Source organism: Ambystoma mexicanum, chromosome 3q, assembly GCF_040938575.1.
Source record: "Ambystoma mexicanum isolate Mex_15411 chromosome 3q, UKY_AmexF1_1, whole genome shotgun sequence".
Lineage (NCBI taxonomy): Eukaryota > Metazoa > Chordata > Amphibia > Caudata > Ambystomatidae > Ambystoma > Ambystoma mexicanum.
This window is the reverse complement of record NC_090926.1, coordinates 597,798,704-597,822,688: the sequence shown is the minus strand read 5'-3', so window position 1 is coordinate 597,822,688 and position 23,985 is coordinate 597,798,704. Positions and strand designations below refer to the sequence as shown.

Sequence of the window (23,985 nt, the reverse complement as noted above, 5' to 3'; positions counted from 1 at the left end):
ACAAATTAGGCCATAACTATTCCAACTTTATAATAGATGACAATAACATCACAGTAGCCAAGGAAGTCAAAACCCTTGGCTTCTATTTAGACTCGACACTTCAAAAAGAAAATTATCTCCATGGCTTCATCAACAGCATACACCTGCAAACTAATTAGAGCAGCTAAACCCTTCCTCTTCCCCAACAACTGCATTACCTTGGCAAGAGCCCTTGTTCTGTCCAAACTGGATTAGTGTAATGCCCTACACCTAGGGAGAAATAAATACATTACCAATAAGATCCAGATCTTGCAAAACCACGCCTTAAGAGCAGCCCTATGCATTCCTAAGAAAGCCCAGATTTCTGACTAAAGAAGATCTAATAACTGGCTATCTACGAATGATAAAATCTTTCTCAAAACAGTATCCCTCACACACAAATGCCTTCACCAAGCTGCCACAAAATATTTCAGATTTACTAGATAACTTGCCAACCGACCTACAAGAACTACTAATGCCAACCTTCTTATTGTGCCCAGGTATAAACGCACAAAGACTGGCGGGAGTAGTTTCCCGGTTAAAGCTGCCCAATCCTGGAACCCCGCCCCCCCCCCCCCCCCTTTGAGGGCTGACCTAATATACTCAAGCTTTAGATCTCATGTCACCCGCTGGATCAAGGAGAATGACTACTAACACCCCAGCATATATTCACTGAAACCTTTGCTCCTACTGGTACTCATTGTTTATACTACCTATTGAGCCTTTATTATGTACTTTGCATTTCTATTGTGTAACACTTTTCATGCCTTTCCTGTGCATACTCTCCAGATTACCTCTGACTGTATATAAATGTATGATATTGCGCAGCACAGTAACCTAAGCTCAACAACCCCCTTGATGTCCATTGCGCGCCGATACCCCCGGGTCTGGCGCGCATTACAAATAATAAAAACAAACAAACTTACTTCTTAGCTTTCTGCCTTGAAGCGCCTCACCTGTGTAGAAGTACTACATAAATAAATACATCTCTGGGGTATTAAGAACATGTTGCCTTGTGGGAACTTCTGAGCACATTTGTACATGTGGATGAAATGGAAAGGACGTTAAATGCGGGCAACGGCAGCACGTTCGATGATGCTGATTTGCAGGATGATGAGATAGATGGAGAGAGACTGGAGGTAGTCTACATTTTCAGTTGTCATTGGAAATTGGCAGCCGATGTACGGTTGGTAGTTGGAGTCAAAGATAGGGTTTCAGTATCTTTCTTTAGAAGGGTTAGTTCATTTGGATCCAGAGGATGGATTTGTGGTGTTGCTTACCTTTTAGGCCGGCCACTCTTAGGGATTGTGCCTATATTTAATTTAATGAAACTTTTTATGACTGATGGTTTAGGACTTGTTAGACTGAAGGATCCTGCCCCGGGCTTAGCAGAAGGCCAGATGTACCGGGACCTTTTTCAGCACTGCCCAATGCATTGGTCATAGGATTTTAACCTTGATCCTTGAGGCGACCAGAAGCCAAGTAGGTGCTTTTAAAAGAGGTTTTTATAGGATGAAGGCCAGGCTGCTTTGTTGCGTTATTTATTTATTTAAATGTAATTCTCTTCAAACTGGTTTTCGAGTAGGTCTAAGAAAAAAAGGTTACAATTGGAGGTGGGTGTAAACTGTAGATGTTTTACGCCCCAGACAGGCGTGCAGATGGGGCGAAAAATCTGCCATACTACCTGTGGGGCACACAAATAGTTTTGCTTTGGGTACAGGAACATTTCAACCACTTTTGGAAGCACAGAATGTTTCAGCTTCCTAATTTGCCACCATCTTTTTTCGTAGGTGCCAAAAGGTGCCAATAATATTGCACCATCTGAAGGAGTGAAATTGCTGGGAATTTTGCTTGATAACAGTCCAGATGTGCCATCACTACAGATCTAGACCACTCCACCCAGTATGGAAACCTTTTCGGTAGCACAGAAAGCTGGAGTTCTTTGACTCCTTCTTTGCATTTGTCTGGTAGAGAAGCCAAGTTGTGAATTGCACATTATGCCATTTTCTTTCTCTTTTTCTAGGTGCAACCTTTCTCGGGGTGGATGTATAATCTACTGCCTTTGATCACTTGGCTGTACCCTGTTTTACAGTGCTTTCTGTTCAATGTATCTACATTCTAGGAAGTTCTTTCCCTTTTGATGGATTTGTGTTCTACGGTTGCTTCATCAAAGTTGGATCATTGTTCTAAAATTAACCTTCTGTGAGTGCATCCAAGTCCTAGATTCTGCTTCTCTGGGGTGAATGTGTTTTCCAGCATGGCGTCTGGCATGGATTCTCTTGCTCGTGAATATTCCCTGATGTCAGGCCGGGAAGCCTCAGTAAAAGAAAAAACAGTTTCACTTTCACTTATAAACTGTCTTTCGACCTATAAACCAATTGCTGAGCTTTGGATCATAGTGCCCTCAGCCAATGACTACCCTCTCCCTAAGCCCCTCCTCTGGCAGCCATCTTCCGATGTTTACCACACCTTCAAGTGTTGAGAGTCCTCGTGTGTTGCTCTTAAAGCTTTCTGTATTTTTTGTGCTTTTTTTGCTAGGAAATTCCTATTTTTGTTCGACTGAGCCCGTGTGCTCCTTCGCATCTACATCAGACTAACGGGGATCCATTTTTTGGCATCTTTCATCGCCCCTCAAGAATCATCAAGTGCTTCTCTTAAATGTTCTGGAAGGCCATCGGGCCTACCCCATGGCGGAGGAGAAGGATTGCTCTTCCCTTTTCAAAGTCTGCTCCATCTGTGGCCTGTGTCTTCATGGAGGACAAGCGTATTTGTCTTCACTCGTCGCTCAAGGAAGAAGATTGCGAGATCTGTAGTGTCTTTAGCAAACGCACTATGCAAGATCGACACAGCTAGTTGGCGGCGTGGCTCAAGGCCAAGGCCCCTGCCTCATGCAGTTCACAGGGGCATGCCTCTTCCGGATCCAGCCATCCAGAGCGGGTCTTGCAGTCCTTTTGAGAGCGCTCCAACTGTGGGGGCCCAAGATAAGGCTAGGTACCGCAGGTCCAGTGCCGCCACGCAAGCAGGGGGGGGTCCCACGACAGTTAGGGCGCGCTCCTCGTCTCTGGCGGCTTCAGTCACCAGCCATCCCTCGAGTTCTTCTCCAAGGAGAAAATCAGTTACCCCAGCGAAGCTATGCGAGAAACAGGAGAAGGTCAAGCAGGACAAGTTGTCCGACCTGCCTGTGAAGGCCCAGGTGACGCAGGCGAAAACATCCTTGTCGATCGAACTGGTGGTGGCTGCCCTCTCCAAGGTGAAAAGTGCGGTCCTGGGTACACAGATGGCTGTCAGGGTGACTCTTCCTCCAAGGGGGGGAAGCTTCGACCCCAGTGGAAAGGACCCCTGAGAAGAGGATGCCGGCCCGTAGTCCGAGGCTGACCCCTCCCGAAAAAGGGGGCGGGGTGGAAAAACTCCAGGGCACGGATATTTCATCTTCCGACGGAGAGGACGCAGGGTCTGTCCACACCATCCAGGAAGAGAGAGGTAGTGGGCGCCAGAGATGGCGACTACTACGTCGGCGGGGACGACTACATCGGCGCTGGGCCCAGTGTCCCTTCTCCCCAGGTACCTCCTAGAGATCTGTCACATGACATTCTTTTGACCCTCCACACTCTAGTGTTAGAAGATACAGAAAAGAATTCCTCCACTGATGGCACTGCCGGCGATGACCCTTTTGAAACCGGGGACACAACCGCTGAAGTAGAGGAAGAGGCATCTCACGCCTCCTCTCCAGCCGCCAGCGACACATGGATTGGCACTATGTTGACGGACACCGACCTCTCTGCCGCCAAGGGCTACTCCCCTGCCCCCCCCCCCACTCCTACCTATGAAGTGGATTCCTTTCACTCAAGGAATGGAACTTTTCCAATGCCAACCGGAGGAGAAAAGAGAGGTTTTCCTCTATCAATGCCACCTTAGCAGTGCCCCTTCTGGAGGACGTCTGGGATGAGAGTTTGGTGCTGTTGAAGGACCACAGCCATTGCCGAACTCTGTGGTCTCTGCGGTGGCTCGAAAGAAATCATCCAATCTGTCGTCCTCAGCCTCCGTTCCCTCAGATGGCGAGGGGAAGAAGTTGGACGCCGTAGGGAGGAAGGTTATCTATTCGGCGGCGACGACTGTGAGTGCGGCTAACGTCATAGCTATCCTGGCCAAGTAGGATCTGGCGCTAGGGTACAAGATGGCCTCAATACTGGATTTCCTCCCTGAGGACAAGCGGATCAAGGCAATGGAGATTCTACAGGAAGACGAGGTGGCGTCGGACCACGCCATTACTGTGGCCCTGGACATTGCAGACATGGGGTTCTGTCAAATGGGGAATGGAGTGTGCCTCTGTTGTCGTGGATTGTTAAAGGCCACCAACTTTAGGTAAGAGGTTCAGACCCAGATCCTGGACATGCCGTTCGACTGAGACAGTATTTTCGGGAAGGCGATAAAGACCGACACAGAGACGGCCTGTGCCCTAGGCACGCTGCAACAACACCGTCCGTCCTTTCGTTCATCGGGAGGGAAGACAGGCAGATCCTTGCAGGGGTTTGCCTCAATGCCAGCCTTCTCGTTCCACGTCCCAGGAAGCTTACAGGGCACGCTCCAAGAACTTCGGAGGTGGCCACTGCTGTCGTCCAGGGTGGCGCACCAACCGGCAAGCAGAATTGAACCAGCCAGGACGTTGGGCCTGCACCCCAGCGGGAGGCCGGCTGGCGAACATAGTCAGCATGTGGGAAAATCTCTCCACTGATCAATGGGTGCTGGACGCTCTTGCCCACTGACACACTTTAAAGTTTCAGTGAAATTGTCTGCGAATACCATCTTTGGCCCGGAAAGAACAGCACGTCCCTCAACTGCGGCTGGAGGTTTCGGGCCATGTTAAAGAAAGGGGTGATAGAGTTGGTTCCAAAGCTATTCTGTGGCCCCAGAGTTTATTCCAGATACTTCTTAGTAAGAAATACCGGGGGCTGGAGGCCCATTCTCGACCTACAAATACTCAAGTACATTAAGGTCCAAAAATTCAGGATGGTCACGTTTCAGCACATGCTCGGCCAACTGGAGGAGGGAGATGTCCTGTCGTTTTTGGACCTAGATGACGCTTACTTCCACGTCCCCATTCACGAGAAGCATTGCAAGTTCCTGTGCTTCGTCGTACAAGGAAACCTTCCCAATTCAAGGCTCTCCCTTTCAGACTGGTCAGCACACAAGAGTCTTTACAAAGTGCCTGGCCCTGGTGTCGGCCCACCTGCACCTGCAGGGGATTCATGTGTATCAGTACCTCGACTACTGGCTCATCCGGGCCAAGTCAAGGGACATTGCTGTCGATCACACGGAGAGGACCATCCGGTTGCTGACGGATGTGAGGTTCTCGGTGAACTATGCAAAGTCCTGCTTGACTCCATCACAGGACACTCTGTTCCTGGGGTCCAGGCTCAACACGGTCTCTTGCCTGGTGGCTCTGTTGGAGAATAGAATAGCGTTGATTCTGGGAAAGTACAACGGATATTAGCACTGAAGATCGCCATGGTGAGAACCGCCAAGTCGCTGCTCGGCATGATGTTGTTGTGCATCTACCTGATCAGGCTTTGCAGGTTTACGGATGCGACCACTCCAGGAATTCCTGGACGCCCGTTGCATCCAGGTGTCTGGGAACTTCAGACAGGATTGTACTTGATCGTTCCGTCGAGCGATAAGGTGGTGGGACGTGCGCTCTAACATCGCCAGGGGCACAGACTTCCAGAGTCCCCCGTACCAGGAGACTTTCACGACTGACGCTTCCTGAAGGGCTGGGGAGCCCACACCAGACGTCTCCATGACAGAGGCCAGTGGTTGCCAGAGGTGAAGGCACTCCACATCAACGTCCTAGAGCTGCATGCAGTGTCCTGGGCCCTAAAGTAATTTCTTCCTTCTCCAGCATAGGGTCTGGCATGGATTTACATGCTCATGAATATTCCCCGTCGTCAGGCTGGGAATCCTCGGTAAAGAAAAATCAGTATCAGTATCAGTTTTGTTTCTGATCTCTTTCGTAGTAGAAACCAATCACTGATCTCTGCGTCATACTGACCACAGCCAATGACTGCCATCTCCCTAAGCCCCGCCTCTGGCAGCCATCTTCAGATTTTTACCGCACGTTCAAGTGTTGGGATCCTCGTGCTATTGCTCTCGAGCTTTAGTGCTTTTTTCGCGCTTTTTCTTACTAATGTTTCCTCTTTTTCGGTCAAAAGAGCATCAAGCTCCACCGTTTCTTTATCCGATCAATGGGGACCTGTGTCGGATTTTTCTACGCCCCTCAAGGGTGAAGATTTCGTCGAGCCACGCTTTTGGAGGACTCCAGAAGTTTCTCAGGCCCATCTCGATCATGGCCCAGGAGAAGGGAAGCTCGACGCCCGGAAAGCTGTTCAGGGTCTGCCCTGGATGCCAGCTTCAGAATGTCTTTAAGGAGGATGAACACTCCCTTTGCCTCTACTGCCTGCATGAGGACAAGACGCACGTGGAGAAGGACTGTGCGTTTTGCGGCAATATGTCGGAGTGGGCCATGAAGGACCGGCATCTGCGTCTCGCCAACTGGCTGGAAGGGAAGAGCCCATCAGGCGAGAAGGAGGAAGTCCGAGCGGTCTTCTAAGACCTTTGAGGGCGCCCCGGCGACGGGGGTCCAACAGAAGGCCAAGCACCGCGAGTCCGCTGGCACCGGGAGCGCCAAACGGTCGGGCTCTACGGGCGCCAGGCAGGGCGCATCCTCCCCGGCGCCATCAACCACGAGCCAACGCTCTGGCTGGGGTAAGAGGAAGACCGAGCACCCGGCGAAGCTCCTGGAGAGACCCCGGTTGAGCTCGAAGGCCCCATCGGAGGGGGAGCGAGGCAGTGACCCTCCCTCCCCCCCCACCCCCCCCAAGGAGAAGGCGGTGAGCGCACCTAAGGTGGTGAAAGCCTTAATCCATCCGGCCAAGGCCTCTATCGAGACAGTCGTGGCGGCCCTGGCTCAGCCTGTGGAGGCTACACCAGTGGTGGCGACCTCGGGGCCCAGGGTCTCCCTGCCACCGCGGAGGGAGTCCTCTTTCATGCCCATCGACAGGACCCCTGTGAAACCTCCGACGGAGAAGAAAAAGCAGGGGGGCAGGAGGTCGTCGTGGATTCGGCCTCAACCTCTGAGGAGGAGCTGATCGAAGTCTTAAGCCACGGCGTTGGCGTGGAAGAAGACCAGCCCGTCAGGAGGGACCCCGACATAGGAGACGTCGAGGGTGCCGACGAGGCTCCTGACCGCCCGTCGGACTCCCCTCAACCAGTGCCGCAAGACAACTCGGCGGTCATTTTGTTGGCTATACAGTCCTTATGCTCGGAGATAAGGACGAGATTGCTGTTACCACCAACGGAGGAACCTCTCCCGATGGGGCACCCGGACCCAGGCCCTTCTGGGAGCCGCCCTCCTAAGAGAAGGATTCATCCTCCACCTCCTTTTCAACCATCGCGCCCTGCTCAGCCCTCCTCCCCGTCCATGACCCGTGGGGATGATACGGGGACTGACACGGCCGCGACGGGCACAGACGATGAGGTTTACGACGAGGATCTCCTGTCGTCACCTCCTCCCCGGGCTTCCCCGCCCGACGACATTGGATAGTTTCATGCCATGATCGCCAGGGCATCCGAGCTTTTCCAGCTCTGCCCGGAAGAGAAGAAGGGTTTCCTTTGTCAATGGCGCGAGACCAAGAGGAAGACGGTCCTCGCTGTACCTCTACTGGACGATATCTGGGATGAGGGTCTCGCCCTCCTCAAGAACCCATCCACAACGCCTGCAAGAAGGGATCGGTACGAGAAGAAGTACCGGGTCCCGGAAGCGGCCCCCTTGTGCCTTCGGGCACAGCCGACCCCAGACTCGGTCGTCTCCGCGGCCAGGAAGAAAGCGCAGGGGGGGGGCCTCGGCCTCTACGTCAACCTCCCCGCCGGACGGCGAGGGAAAGAAGTTGAACACGATGGGACGCAGAGTCATCTCATCGGCAGCGACGACGATTAAGGCTGCTAACGCCTTGGCTATCGTAGCCCGCTACGACAGGGAGTTGTGGTCCAAAATCGCCCCCCTGCTGGATTTCCTACCAGACGACAAGAGGGCGGAGGCCCTAGAGATCTTGCAGGAAGGAGAAGTGGCGTCGGACCACGCCATTACGATAGCGACGGACATCGCTGACACTGGATTTCGCCAGTTGGGCAACGGCGTGTGCCTTAGACGGCGTGGATGGCTCACGGCATCTGACTTCCGTCAGGACGTGCAGACCAGAGTCTTGGACATGCCGTTCGACGGGAGCAACCTGTTTGGGAAAACAGTGGACGATTCCCTACAAGCCATCAAGACGGAGACGGCTCGGGCTCTTGGTGTTCTCCAGCAACGACGGCCGCCCTTTCGGAGCGGCGGAAGCAAGCAGGGTGCCTCCAAAGGTTCCGGCGGCAGATTTTCCACCTATCGTCAAGCGGCCCGTTCTTTGTTACAGGAAGCCTACAGGGGACGAGGCAAGTCGGGCAGAGGACAAGGCGGCAAAGCCTCGTCGAAGCAGGACTGAACCGGCCGTGGGGTCGGGCCCCCACCGAAGCACCCTGGTGGGAGGCCGGCTGGCGAACTTCGTCAGCGTGTGGGAGTCCATCTCCACCGACCGTTGGGTGCTGGACGCCCCGGCCCAGGGTCACGTGCTCCAGTTTCTAAAGAAGTGCCCGCGCGTCCCCCCCCGTGGCAAGGAAGGAACATCACGTCCCTCAACTTCTCTTGGAGGTAAAGGCGATGCTCAAGAAAGGCGCCATCGAGCTCGTCCCAAAGAGGCTTTGGGGCTCCGGAGTTTACTCAAGATACTTCCTTTTGAAGAAGAAGACGGGAGGATGGCGTCCCATCCTGGACCTACGACGACTGAACAAATTCATCAAGCACAGAAATTCCAGATGGTCGCCCTCCAGCACGTCCTGGGTCAACTGGAGGAGGGCGATTTCCTGTCGTCGTTGGATTTGGAGGATGCCTACTTCCATATCCCCATCCTAAAGGGACACCGAAGGTTTCTCTGATACGTGGTCCAAGGGCGTCACTACCAGTTCAGAGCCCTTCCCTTCGGATTGAGGTCGGCACCCAGGGTGTTCACCAAGTGCCTCGCACCGGTGGCGGCACGGCTGCGCCTGGAGGGGATCCACGTCTACCCCTACCTGGACGACTGGCTCATCCGAGCAAAGACAAAGGAGCTTGCCGCGGAGCACACGGCGAGGACCGTCCAACTACTCACGGACCTGGGATTCTCCATAAACCACGCCAAGTCCCACCTGGTGCCCGCGCAAGACGCGCTGTTTCTGGGAGCGAAACTCGACACAGTGGCGCTTCTGGCCTCTCCGTCGGAGGAAAGGACGAGGGCCATCTTGGGCAAGGTGCAGCGGATGCTGGTTGCGGACGCGGCCTGGGTGAAGTGCATCAAATCCCTCCTCGGAATGATGTCTTCTTGCATTTATCTCATCCGCCTGTGCAGGCTTCGGATGCGCCCGTTGCAGGAGTTCCTGGACGCTCGCTGGATCCAGATGGGCAGCTTCGAGGACAGGATCACACTCGACGAGAGCTTCCGACGAGCGATCCGTGGGGCACCCGCGTGCATCTGACGGCGGGCATGGCCTTCCAGACCCCGGGCCACCAGAAGACCGTGACCACGGATGCCTCCCTGGAAGGGTGGGGAGCGCACACCGAAAATCTGCACGTGAGAGGCCTTTGGCTGCCGACGGAGAAGTCCCTCCATATGAACGTCCTGGAACTCCGTGCAGTGTTTTGGGCCCTCGGGTCCTTTCTTCCGTCCCTCAAGGGCAAGGTGGTGAGGATCTTCACTGACAACACCACCACCATGTTCTACATCAGGAAGCAGGGCGGTACCAGATCCCCAGCCCTGTCCAAGGAGGCTCAGGATCTGTGGCATTGGGCCGTCGCCCAAGGGATGTTTCTGTTGCCGTTTCATCTGGCAGAGATAAAAAAACACCATCGCCGACTCGCTCAGCAGAGAGCTGCGCTCGTGCCATGAATGGAAACTGTGACAGGATCTAGTGGACCGCCTCTTCCGACGGTGGGGCACACCCCAGATCGATCTGTTCACGACGGCGACGAACTCCAAGTGCCGGAGGTTCGCCAGCAGGTTTCCACAGCCGAGGAGCATGGGCGATGCTTTCTCGTTCCCCTGGGAGGGCCTGTTCCTATATGCGTTCCCTCCATTGCCGCTGCTGATCCGGCTCATCAACCAGCTCAAGAGGTCACGGTGCAGGATGATCCTCGTCGCACCTGCGTGGCCGAGGCAGATATGGTTCCCGGACCTTCTGGACTTGTCAGCGTCCTCGTCAATCAAGCTGCCAGTGGACGCCGATCTTCTCTCCAGGGAAGGAGGCGCCATCCTCCATCACGACCCGTAGTCGCTGAACTTGGAGGCCTGGCTCCTGCAGCGTTAGAGTTTGGAGGTTACGACATACCGGCCGACTGCAGAGAGGTTCTTGCAAAGGCCAGGGCGTCCTCAACTCTTAAATGCTACGGACACAAATGGAAGAGGTTCTCTGTCTGGTGCCACGCACAGAAGATTAACCCTCTACGGATTACGGCTCCTCAAGTACTGCCGTACCTGCTGACGCTGGCCAAGGCTCATCTTGCTGCGATCTCCCGATACACCAGAACCATGGGACGGATGTCTTTGTGGTCTTATCGTCTGGTGAAAGAATTCATGAAGGGACTGTTCAGATCGTTCCCGCCGGTGAAGGCACCGGCCCCGGCGTGGGAGCTCAACGTGGTGCTGACCAAGCTCATGGGACCTCCGTTCGACCCTCTGCACTCAGCTCCGTTGAAGTTCTTGTCGTGGAAAACAGTGTTTCTTCTGGCCATCACCTCCGCACGACGGGTGGGAGAGATCCAGGCCCTTTCCTGCAAGCCCCCGTACTTGACTTTTCACAACACGAGGGTAGTGCTCAGGACGCACCCCTCCTTCATACCCAAGGTGGCGTCGGACTTCCACCTCAACGAACCCTTGGTGTTGCCTGTTTTCTTCCCGTCGCCTTCGTCGCCGGCTGAAAGGACTTTGCACTCGCTGGATGTGGCTAGAGCGCTGAACTTCTACGTGGACCGCACAGAGTTTTCGGAAGACATCACAACTTTTTGTGAACTTTGGACCTGTCAATCAGGGGAAGGCTCTATCGAAGGCTTCCATTTCCAGATGGCTCTCCGGCTGTATCATGTACTGTCATCGGTTGGCAAACCTACCGCTGCCTGGCCGTCCGAGAGCCCATTCCACCAGAGCGATCGCAGCTACCACGGCGTTCCTATCTGGTGTGCCCTTGCTGGAGATCTGCAGGACTGCTACGTGGAGGTCAACGCACACCTTCACTAAATTCTACTGCGTCGATCGGGATTCCAGGGAGGAGTCCAGGGTCGGCCAAGCAGTGCTGCGCAACCTGTTCGCCTAAGGTGAGCCTGGTGAGGAGGTAAGAATTGCTTAATGTTGAGTTTTGGATGTAATGCTTAATGTTGAGCCTTTGCCACCTCCCGTGGTTGTGCATGTGTGTACTGCTATGTATTCTTTTATTCATGAGCATGTGAATCCATGCCAGACCCCATGCTGGAGAAGGAACAAGTTACTTACCTGTAACTGTTCTCCAGCATGGGTCTGGCATGGATTCACATGCGAACCCTCCCGCCTACCCCTCTGCAGCTCTTCACTTGGTCATACTGCCACTTCACGTGCTACCAAATCTGAAGATGGCTGCCAGAGGCGGGGCTTAGGGAGATGGCAGTCATTGGCTGTGTTCAGTATGACGCAGAGATCAGTGATTGGTTACTACTACGAAAGACAGATCAGAAACGAAACTGATACTGATTTTTCTTTACCGAGGATGCCCAGCCTGACTGGGAATATTCATGAGCATGTGAATCCATGCCACACCATGCTGGAGAACAACAGTTACAGGTAAGTAACTTGTTCCATCTCTCAAGGGGCAAGGTGGTGAGGGTCTTCACGGACAATACCACCACAATGTTTTACATCAAGAAGCAGGGGGGCGCCAGGTCCCTGTGCTCTCCAGAGAGGTGCAGGAGCTGTGGCACTGGGCTGTCGCCCAGGGGATGTTCCTCATTCCTTTTCACCGCGAGAGCAGACTCTCTCAGCAGGGAACTTCGCTCTTGCCACAAATGGGAGCTTCAGCAGTATCAAGTGGACAGTCTGTTCTTCAGCTGGGGCAGACACCAGATTGATCTATTTGCAACGTTGACGAACAGCAAGTGCCTGAGGTTTGCCAGCAGGTTCGCCCAGCCGGGGAGCACGGGGGACGCATTCTCGTTCCCAAGGGAGGGCCTGTTCCGGAATTCGTGGCCTCTCCTTTTAAGAGTCATCAGTCAACTCGGGCGGTGCAGGATGATCCCGTCGCACCAGCGTGGCTAAGGCAATCTGGTACCTGCACCTTCTCAGCATGTCAGCGGCACCTCCAGTCAAGCTACCCGTGGTCTTAGATTTGCTCACCAGGGAAGGAGGTGCAATCCTGCACCACGACACAGGATAGCTGAACGTAAGACCTAACTCCTGCAGCATTAGAGTTCGGTGGATACGAGCTACCGGCGGACTGCAGGCAGGTCCTTGCCAGGGTCAGGGCTTTGTCGACTCAAGTGCTACAGGCACAAATGGAGGCGTTTTGCAGCTTGGTTCCGGTCACAGAGGATTAACCCCCTGAGGGTCACCGCCTCTCAAGTCCTTCCGTACTTATTGTCATTCCCTAAGTCTGGCTGGTGCACGCCTCATCTAGGTGCATCTGACGGCTATCTCCCACTACACCAGGTCTACGGGAAAGCCTTCTCTTTGGTCACACAATCTAGTCACGGAGGTAATGAAAAGACTCTTCGATCGTTCCGCCGGTGAAGGTTCCTGCTCGGCGTGGGAACTCAACGTGGTGCTGAATAGGCTCATGGGGTGGGGGGTGCATTCGAGTCTATGCATCAAGTTCCATTCTTGGAATAGTGTTTTCCCGGCTATCACTTCTGCCAAGAGTGGGTGAGATCCAGGCCCTGTCCTGTAGTGTCCCTATTTGACATTCCACAAGCACGGGTCGTGCTACAGATGCACCCCTCCTTCATGGCCAAGGTTCCATTGGAATGTCATCTCAACGAACCCTTAGTGTTTCCTGTGTTTTTTTCCGATGCCTTTTTTGCTGCTGATAGGACTCTGCACTCGCTGGATGTGGCTTGAGCGCTGAAGTTTTATGTGGCCCGCATGAAGAGTTTCCAGAAGACTGCTCAGCATTTTGTGCACTTTGGTCCTGTGAACCATCGGAAGGCCAACTCCAGGTGGCTCTCTGGGTGCATCACTCATTGTCACCAGCTGGCAAACTGACCACTGCCTGGCTGTCCGAGAGCCCATTCTGCTGCTACGATGGCATTCCTATCTGGTGTGCCCCTGCTGGACATCTTCAGGGCTTCTATGTGGAGGTCTACGCACACCTTCCCGAAATACTGCTGTGTCGACTGGGGTTCCAGGGAGGAGTCCGGAGTCGGCCAGGCAGTGCTACGCAACCTGTTCGCTTGAAGGTGAACCTGGTTAGGAGGTAAGAGTAATTGTTTCTGTTGAGCCTTACCACCTCCAGTGTGTGTGGGGGGGGGGGGTGTACACTGCTATGTATTCTTTATTCATGAGCATTTGAATCCATGCCAGAACCCATACTGGAGAAGGAACAAGTTACTTATGTCTAACTATAGTTCTCCAGCATGGCTACGGCATGGATTCACATGCAAACCTTCCCTCCGGCCTTTCTGGTCATACTGCCACTTTAAGTGCTACCAAATCTGAAGATGGCAGCCAGAGGAGGGGCTTAGGGAGAGGGCAGTCATTGGCTGGGGGCAGTATGACCCAGAGCTCAGTGATGAAAGACAGTTTCTAAGTGAAAGTGAAACTTTTTTTTTCTTTTACCGAGGATTCCTGGCCTGACGACGGGGAATATTCATGAGCATGTGAACCCATGCTGGAGAACAGTTACAGGTGAGTAACTTGTTCCTTTTTCAAAGGTTCTCTTCCTGGTCAATAAAGTTCCTTGTTTCTCTTTCTCTTGAGTGGATGTACTGAAGCTACTTCTTTCTTTCCCCTACAGGAGACCTCTGTGCGCTCAAGAAAAAAACCTTTGTATTAAAGGAAGGCTGTGAATACGCCGTCAAAATCCACTTCAAAGTGAGTGTTTTTTTGTGCGCGCGTGTGTGTGTATGCGTGTGCAGGTATGTCTCTTATCATGTGTTGCTCTATTGATTGTCTTTTTAGGATGTGTGAACCATCTATACTTTTTTGAAGAAACGGGGAGATTACAAATAACTCTAAATTTACCTTCGACATCTGCCACTTAGGCTGTCACTGAATTGAAGTATACATTGGTTCCTCTGCACTCATTGGAATTTTATGATCCCTGAAATGGTTTGAGTATTGATCCCACTTCTTTGGCTTTCCTCGCCATTCTAATAAACTAATCTGTGGGCAGCCTTTCTATGGTTGTATTAAGCTGCTTACCCTTATGGGTACTTCTTCCTGAAAATATAAATATTTCACAAAAAAACAGGTGAAATGTCGGAGCACAATAGGCCATTTCAGGTAATATGTCGCACATGCTGCCGTGCCACCAAGTAGCCATTCCTGGAGGTTCACCTCTAGTTCAGAGCTACTGAGCAATTCATTGTCTGTGTTTAAAAAGACCTCAAAAGTATGCATTTTGTTCCTCCCATCTTCCTAAAACGGGTGTTCATGCCACCAATGTCCTTGTGTGCAGGCTCTTTTGCCCTGCCTTGGAAAGTGATGCCTTTTCCTGAATCTGTCCCGTGGAAGAAATGTTTGGTCCTTTTTGTATTCAGTTGGACCTACTGGAACGATCTATTGCACTTTATACCCACAACATGCTGCCAGTGGAATTGGATAAAAGATTGGCTTAGAGCTTTCCAGAGCCGTGCTGGAAATACCACCCATCCTCACTGCCACTATCAAATAATTGATGCATTTGCAACCCTGTAACTGGCAGCCCTATCCACACAGGTTAAAGTGCTTACCCACGTGAAATGGTTTCCTTGGTCAGGAAGGAGACTTTGCAGCAAGGAAGGTACTGCATGTGGCTGTTGCCAGGAAGAAGAGTTAGCTCATGAACTCCATGTTGGTCTCCACTGCTGGGAGGGGAGTCCACACTGCCACTTGAGCTTATCCCACCCTCACCATGCAGAGGTTCCTGCATGCCACAACCCCAAACCGATCTATCACACTTTGTCCCTCGTTTTCTTCTTCCACTTTTTTCCATTTCTCTTTCTTTTTTCTATTGATCTCATGTCCCTACTCAAGTTAGGGATGAAGGGCTTGACTTTGAGGAGCACAGTTGCTAACGTGCTATTGAGGTCTTCTTGGCAGGTTGTGATTTTCAATGAAAGGTCAGTCATTGGTAAAGCCGGATGATTTTTCACTGGTTGAGATCTGGGGTGTGAATGTATTGAGCTTCATTTCCATCAGCTAACTGTGGACTTGTGCATACCTGATGGGGTCTCCTTGTAGCATTCATTCAGTTTGTTGTGTCGCACTTCCGGTAGATACTTGATATCCAGGCTTGGATGAGGGACAGACCAGGCTTGTGGTGATTCATGTTGTTGATGCATTTGAGCTTCATGTGCAGCTGTGTATCTTGATATCCGTGTTGGCAAGGCCTTGACCAGAGGTTCCTTGTAGAGATCATAGGAGACAGAATGGAGCCTTTGTTATTACTGGAATTTACTGCACAGCACTGGATCTGTTGGCACTCATCTGGATGGGTTTGTCTCCCTTGAGGTGATGGGTGTGCCATTGCAGGACTGTTCTATCGATCCCCAGACACGAGGCAAGGATGGAATGTTGAAAATGGCTTCATGGTCAACTGTATTGAAAGCGGCAGAGAGTTTGAGTAGGCGTGCATCCCCTTTGTCTAGTATGTGGGGAATGTCCTCTCGCTTGGATGGTGGTGGTTGTCTCTGTGCTGCATCATGTTGGGAATCTGGATTGGAAGTAATGGGTTCCTATTGATTGCATCGAATGGAAAGGTTTCGGAAAAAAATGCATCGAAAAATGATTTTTTTAACAAAATTAATGGGGGGTCCCCCCAACCACCATTTTTTACCCCCTAAAACCCATTATATTTTTTTTTAAAAAAAACCTTTACCTACAAAAAATTTTTTTTTTTTTTTTAGATGCATTTTTTTCGATACTTTTGCATCCGAAACTATTCGAAGCAATGCCTGGATACCAGTAATGTAGGAGCTTTTGCTGAATGATACTTTAATGCACCTGGATCCCACTGGTCTCCTCAATCACTTTGCAGAGGGAGGGGAGATATATGACGGGTTGAGTGTGGGTTTCTTCATCAGGATGAGGTTTTGCCCAGTTTTCAGTGCATCTTGGAAGGCACACCTTGCAGGCATCAATTCCTCATTTCGTTCGAGCATTCTTGGAATGTTATCCTTTCAGTCACCAAAAGCAGCTAAAAAGGCTCGTTGTAGGGACAGGGCATGAAAAGTAAAATGTCTGTGTGAATGGCACATGGGCACAAGTGGAAGTAGCCTTGGAATTCATCCTGTTGAATCCCCTGGAATGTTCCTGTCCTACGTCTATCCCTGGCATGTTTAGAGTTCCCTCTGCTTTACCCTCCCGTCATCCCCACATTACCCACCACTCTTCAGCTTCTTCTTGCGCTCTTGAGAACATTGCAAGCTGTAGACCATTTTACACCAGGAAACAAACACAGACTAGCTAAGACCATAATACGAGTGGTGAAGCAAATAAGGGACGTTTCTTTAACACTGGTATGGGCCATGGACAGACAATAGCTCCTCTTCCTGTTTCAGGGTTCACTAGCTTCATCTCCTCCCCTTTTGCTGACTCACTAGGATGTGTGTTCTAAATGCCACATTGTATACTCGCCCCTTGTGTCTTGATATTCATAAATAGGGGGACAGGAGTCTTTAGGGGGCAGTTTGTGTTAAAGAGTGATATTGGATTTTCCTAGGATCCAACATCCCTTTTCCCTTTTCCTTAACCGACCGTTTCTTCTGGTTACAGGTCAATAAGGAAATCGTGTCGGGGCTGAAGTACGTGCAGCATACCTACAGGACCGGCGTGAGAGGTGAGATGTCGCTGGGGGGCGGGCAGAGCTTTTACATAGTGGTCTAGACTGAGAGGTGTTCTGGGAACCTACCAGGCTATGCAAAATGCGATGGTTCCTCAGTGGAAAGGGTCTAAGCATTAATCTACAGTAGTAGGGTTACATTGGGTCAAGGGGTCATAGCATGAACATGTTAAATCAGGGTAAAAGATGACCGATGGATCACAGCTTTGCTATGTCGGGTATGGACAAAAGTGGGGCGAGGGTGTTTGATTGGAGTGTAACGGAACAGCTATACACTGTAAAGGCATTGACCTGGGATAAGAGGTGGAAAGGGTTGGAGCATTAACCGATCAGAATATGGTCAGATCTGGCTGAGCATTAATAACACATCTTGGGTAAGAGTAGAAAGTTAGTCGGAGAATGAATCCATCAGAACAGGGCCAGAGGTGAGACCGACAAAGCATTAAGATGTCAAACTGGAATCATTGCAGGTGATTTTTGAACTGCTCCTGTTTAGGGCTCTTACCAGATCAGATGCTGTGAGAACTATTCAAGGTAAAGTGGAAAATAAAGACCACTGGATTCCGCTGGATGGATGAATACTTTCATTAGTTAAAGTAGTAAGCAAAACAGATGACCAACGGCAGCACAAGACTTTGGCGCAAGTGAACGCCCCCCGTTCCCCTCCCCTTCCTTGGCCCAGGTATCTTATACTCCCTGGATTACATGGGTGCCAATGGAAGGGGAGGGGGGCGGGGTCTTAGTCTTTGGCAAGGTCACACCTTTGCACTTTATTGCTGACCGAGACGCAAAGCCCTTCTTGTGGATATACAATGGAAGTGTGTGACGGCAAGCATTCTTGGAGAACGGGTGAGGCACTCATTGATCAGTTACCTACGCAGAGAGGTTCAGTACATTACATTGTTCGTGGGGTAGTAACAGTGTCAGAATATACTGTTATACACTGGTGAAGTACTTGGGGGAGTACATATATGGTCATGCTTTATTGCTTTAACACATTTTCCCCCCCACACAGTCCCCTCTTACGAGACCGTCACATCAGTCTCATTCCACACGTTTTTAATCGTGCATACTTCACAACCAGGCATGTCATAACAAATTGTATCTACAGTCACCTGGCAGTACATTACATGAGCAGTTGTGGAGTTTCTGTACAGTACTCACTTTTTACGACGGCACAGGTGCCCCATTGGGAATGCAAGCATGATATCTAGGGCTATACGGTTATGGAGCACCATCGTGCGGACGGACAGCTGTTCACAGGAAAACCATGTCCGGGAAGTGATAGTGACATTAGTAATGTTTTCCACTAGATGGCTTAGTCAATTGGTCTGTTTATTTTGACCCCATTGGCTGGTATCTGGTACACCACGCTCATTACAAATGAATCAGTCTCTCTCTTGAGTGGCAAAAACCAAGGTGTGGCCCACTGCAGGGAGGATATATCCCAGGTAACAGATCCCTCCCCAGTTGATGGGCAACCAGGCATAAGCTTCATCCCCGCAGAAGTTCCGGAATATGTTGCATACCCGGATTGAGTGAATGTAAACCCGGGATCAAACGCAAATGGGACATTGTTAATGACCACTCTGGAGCGTGTAAACATGTAGTTCCCATGTACAGGGGGCACTTTGTGCTGAATAGGAGCCCATTTGCTGGGGTGCAGTGTTTCAGTGGCCCCCTGAACTCCATGAGTGACTGGACATCTTGGCAGGGACTGGGGCCTAAGGACTGGGTAGTTAGCTTGAGGTCCAGACCGACGTCTCCCCACTGGGCAGGTAATGGGCCAGTGGGAACTGGGCTGACATGTCGTGTGGGTAAGTGGGAGCACACCCAGCAGTCAGTAAGGTTGACTATGCAGGCGTACTGCTATGAGAGGTGCAGATAGGTGTTTGCGCTATGGGTCCAGGGATGTTCAGTGTGACCCTCATTACGATGACAAGACATGCAGATAGAACCAGACACATTGACATTGGTAAACATTATTAACTGTACAACTACTACAATGATGGATAGGTATCCAGACATTTTTGATTCTGGTGAAGTTCCCTGAGTGCACGGGTGCGCATGAAATGGCCAGGCCCACGAGAATGCTAGGTGGAGCAGTTTTGGGTGGTCCGTGCCTTCACTCAACGTGGCAGAGGCAGAGGGGTAGATGCCAAGAGTGAATTACAGTACGGAAAGTTCAAAAATTCCAGCGATTGGTGTGCCACAGATCGAAGTTAGAGTTTTAAAAAAAAAAATCCAAAGAAAACCGGTGGTGTCAAGGGCTGGCAGTTTCAAATACCACCAGTTTCAATGACCCCGTCTCCTTCTAAGGATACTGGCACTACAAAATTCGCAGACCAGAGCCAGACGAACAAGGTCAGGGTCACAAAAATAAAAACCAACAAGTGATAGCAGTAGGGGCAACAACTCATAGCTGCCGGGACTATAGCAGAGATGACATAGATGCTTTGCTCAGAGACCACAAATTCATGGTTGTTGGTGATCTAGATCCAGAGGTGAGTACCTGGACCAGTCAATACAGATATGACATACAGCTGGGGAGTTGTATGAAATCTATCTGCCTCTGCAAAAACAGAACTTCTGGTATAGGACATGCAGATAGTTTTGTGGTTAAGGTTCTCCCGACATTGTATGATAAGCATGTTGCACAATGTTCGCAATAATGCTGGGCCACAGAAGCTAACCCAGTTGCTGTCCAATCTCTCTGGAGTAGCGTGATCATGGCATTTTTACCTTAATGGCCAAACCGTGGGCTTTGCGTACCAAATAAGGGAGCAATACTTTGGGTCATACCAGGTGGCAATCTGGGGCGTGCCACAGGGAGTCTACTGTAGGTTATACGTACGTGGATTCCAGGTCACCTTATCAGTCTCCGCAGCTTGATCTTGGAGAATCGCCAGACTGGCGAGATACAGGATGGGTGATCGTGGAACTGCAATACAAACAAGACATCCGTTAGGAGCCAGGGACCCTCTGAAGGCCGCTGAGCGAGCTCCACCATCCGCTAAACATTTCCTAGAACGGTAAAGGATTGTGAGGGGTCGTGCCCTCTTCACTTTACAATTGCTACTGATGCAGGGAGGAGCAAGGCATCAAATAGAGCTGTTTTCCATTCTGGATTGGGGTACCTGTGGCTGGCAAGTATCCACACTGTTTCGATAACACGCCGAAGTCGTGGCCCATCCCATGGGCCTACTAGAGTCTGTGTAGATGGTTGTCGATCTACTCCAGGCCAGAGTGCACGCACGTGTAAAGACCATGACCTTGGCTTTTTGTGGTGACTTGCCTGTGGGTAATCTGTATGCTTCTAAAACTGTATGGGGTGTACATACGGCATACTCTGAGACCAATTCTCTGGTTTCTGGGACACGGATGAACAAGCCATCCATGAGGAGGATGAGGTCTGGGTTCAACAGGGGCACATCAACCAAATCAGGGTAGGGGCGGCAATAGGGCTTCTAACCATACCTTGACCGTCCTGTGGCTCACCATCCTCTGGGTTCGGGAAAACTGGGCAGGGTTCAGGACCGGGCAGCGACTTGAGGTCACATTTGCAGTGGAAATCAGCAGCTGCTCGTACCTCGTAAGACGGGAGTTGGACACATGTTAGGTTTTACCTTCAACAGTATTGACAATACGTCATGAGGAACAGAAATCGTGACAGGATGCCCTTGGACTATTGAGTTGGTTTTCTTGATCAACAGGGCAGTGGTGGCAACAGCCCACAGACAAACTGGGAGCCCAACTGCCACTGGGTCCAGGGCTACGCTGTGGAAGGATAAAGGTCTGTGCTCATCACTGTGCAACAGAGTCAGCACTCCTTTAGCAAGCCCATTGCGCTAATCGCGATAAATAAGACAAAGGGCTTGCTATAATCCGGCAGACGTAAAGCCGGGGCCGTTGCAAGAGCCTGCTTAATGGGGACAAAGGCATCTTCAGCTTGCTGGGACCATGGCAGAGGCTCGGGGGTCAATCGTGCGTGAGGTTCAAGGACCCACTGTCTACTACTGTAACTAATCATCCCGATGAACCCTCTCATCTGTTTCTTGGTCCGGGGTTTAGGAACTTTCTGGCTTTTGGAAATTTAAATCCTGGGACAGGTGTCTTTCCCCAGCAAGAATCTCATGGGCCAGGTACTCTGGGCAGACGTAACTGTAAACCATCCTTAGATGCCTTGCAAGCGCTTTCAACAGGACCAGTGTGTCTTCCTTGCATGCTTCCAAGAAGGGGGGAGGCTAGGAGCAGATCGTCTAAATACTGCACTAGCATCGGCCCTTCTGGGAACTGCACTGAATCATTCTAGAACATTTGGAGAACAGTGTGTGGCTCTACATACCATTTTGGGTGTAGAGTGAACATATAGTGCGTAATTTTATGCGTGAACGCAAAGAGATACAGACCCTGGGTGTATGGGTACAGAGAAAAAGGTGATATACAAATTTACAACAGTAAAATATTTGGCAGTGTAAGGAATACATGGCCAATTAGTGTCAGGATTGAGTACCATGGGTAAAGCTGCCAGTACGGCAGCTTTCTCTGCCCTGAGATCCTGAATAAAATGATACGTCTCTTTTTCTGGTGCAATAGACAGTATGAGTATAACGGGGACTTCGGGTATGCACAATGATATCTTGATTTCTCCAGCATGGGGTCTGGCATGGATTCACATGCTCATGAATATTCCCCGTCGTCAGGCTGGGAATCCTCGGTAAAGAAAAAATCAGTATCGGTTTCGTTTCTGATCTGTCTTTCGTAGTACTAACCAATCACTGATCTCTGCGTCATACTGACCACAGCCAATGACTGCCCTCTACCTAAGCCCCGCCTCTGGCAGCCATCTTCAGATTTTTACCGCACGTTCAAGTGTTGGGATCCTCGTGCTATTGCTCTCGAGCGTTAGTGCTATTTTTTCACGTTTTTTCTCAAATTTCTCTTTTTCGGTCAAAAGAGCCTCAAGCTCCACCGTTTCTTCATCCGATCAACGGGGACCCGTGTCGGATTCGTCTACGCCCCTCAAGGGTGAAGATTTCGTCAAGCCACGCTTTTGGAGGACTCCAGAAGTTTCTCAGGCCCATCTCGGACATGGCCCAGGAGAAGGGAAGCTCGACGCCCGGAAAGCTGTTCAGGGTCTGCCCTGGATGCCAGCTTCAGAATGTCTTTAAGGAGGACGAACACTCCCTTTGTCTTTACTGCCTACATGAGGACAAGACGCACGTGGAGAAGGACTGTGCATTTTGCGGCAGTATGTCGGAGCGGACCATGAAGGACCGCCATCAACGTCTCGCCAACTGGCTGGAAGGGAAGAGCCCGTCGTGCGAGAAGAAGAAGAAGTCCGAGCGGTCTTCTAAGACCTTTGAGGACGCCCCGGTGACGGGGGTCCAACAGAAGGCCAAGCACCGCGAGTCCGCTGGCCCCGGGAGCACCGAACGGTCGGGCTCTACGGGCGCCAGGCAGGGCGCATCCTCCCCGGCGCCATCAACCACGAGCCAACGCTCTGGCTCGGGTAAGAGGAAGGCCGAGCACCCGGCGAAGCTCCTGGAGAGACCCCGGTCGAGCTCGAAGGCCCCATCGAAGGGGGAGCGACGCGGTGACCCTCCCCCCCCCCCCCAAGGAGAAGGCGGTGAGTGCACCTAAGGTGGTGAAAGCCTTGATCCATCCGGCCAAGGCCTCCATCGAGACAGTCGTGGCGGCCCTGGCTCAGCGTGTGGAGGCTACACCAGTGGTGGCGACCTCGGGGCTCAGAGTCTCCCTGCCACTGCGGAGGGAGTCCTCTTTCATGCCCATCGACAGGGCCCCAGTGAAACCTCCGACGGAGAAGAAAAAGGGGGGGCAGGAGATCGTCGTGGATTCGGCCTCAACCTCTGAGGAAGAGCTGATCGAAGTCTTAAGCCACGGCGTTGGCGTGGAAGAAGACCAGCCCGTCAGGAGGGACTCCGATGTAGGAGACGACGAGAACGTCGAGGGTGCCGACGGGGCTCCTGACTGCCCGTCGGACTCCCCTCAACCAGTGCCGCAAGACAACTCGGCAGCCATTTTGTTGGATATACAGTCCTTATGCTCGGAGATAAGGACGAGACTGCCATTACCACCAGCGGAGGAACCGCTCCCGACGGGGGACCCGGAGCCAGGCCCTTCTGAGAGCCCTTCCCCTAAGAGAAGAAGGATTCATCCTCCACCTCCTTTTCCGCCATCGCGCCCTGTTCAGCCCTCCTCCCCGTCCATGACATGTGGGGATGATACGGGGACTGACACGGCCGCGACGGGTACAGACGACGAGGTTTACGACGAGGATCTCCCGTCGTCACCTCCCACCCGGGCTTCCCCGCCCGACGAGATTGGATCGTTTATCTCCATGATCGCCAGGGCATCCAAGCTTTTCCAGCTCTGCCCGGAAGAGAAGAAGGAAGGTTTCCTTTATCAACGGCGCGAGGCCAAGAGGAAGACCGTCCTCTCTGTACCTCTACTGGATGATATTTGGGATGAGGGCCTCGCCCTCCTCAAGAACCCATCCACGACGCCGGCTAGAAGGGATCGGTACGAAAAGAAGTACTGGGTCCCGGACGCGGCCCCCTTGTGCCTTCGGGCACAGCCGACCCCGGACTCGGTCGTCTCCGCGGCGGCCAGGAAGAAAGTGGGGGGGGGGCGCGGCCTCTACGTCGACCTCCCTGCCGGACGGCGAGGGAAAGAAATTAGACACGATGGGACGCAGACAAACTGGCCCCCCTGCTGGACTTCCTACCAGACGACAAGAGGGCGGAAGCCCTAGAGATCTTGCAGGAAGGAGAGGTGGCGTTGCACCATGCCATTACGATTGCGACGGACATCGCCGACACTGGATTT

General features: G+C 51.9%; 1 protein-coding gene across 2 annotated transcripts in view; it reads left to right on the top strand.

The window, feature by feature from the left end:
- ARHGDIB (Rho GDP dissociation inhibitor beta) overlaps positions 1–23,985 on the top strand; it is a 177,689-nt gene that overhangs the window by 130,305 nt on the left and 23,399 nt on the right. For both annotated transcript variants that reach the window (XM_069654457.1, XM_069654458.1), the window contains exons 4-5: positions 14,110–14,186; positions 17,070–17,133. In XM_069654457.1, coding sequence (XP_069510558.1) covers positions 14,110–14,186; positions 17,070–17,133 — 141 coding nt within the window. The remainder of the gene's footprint in view (positions 1–14,109; positions 14,187–17,069; positions 17,134–23,985) is intronic.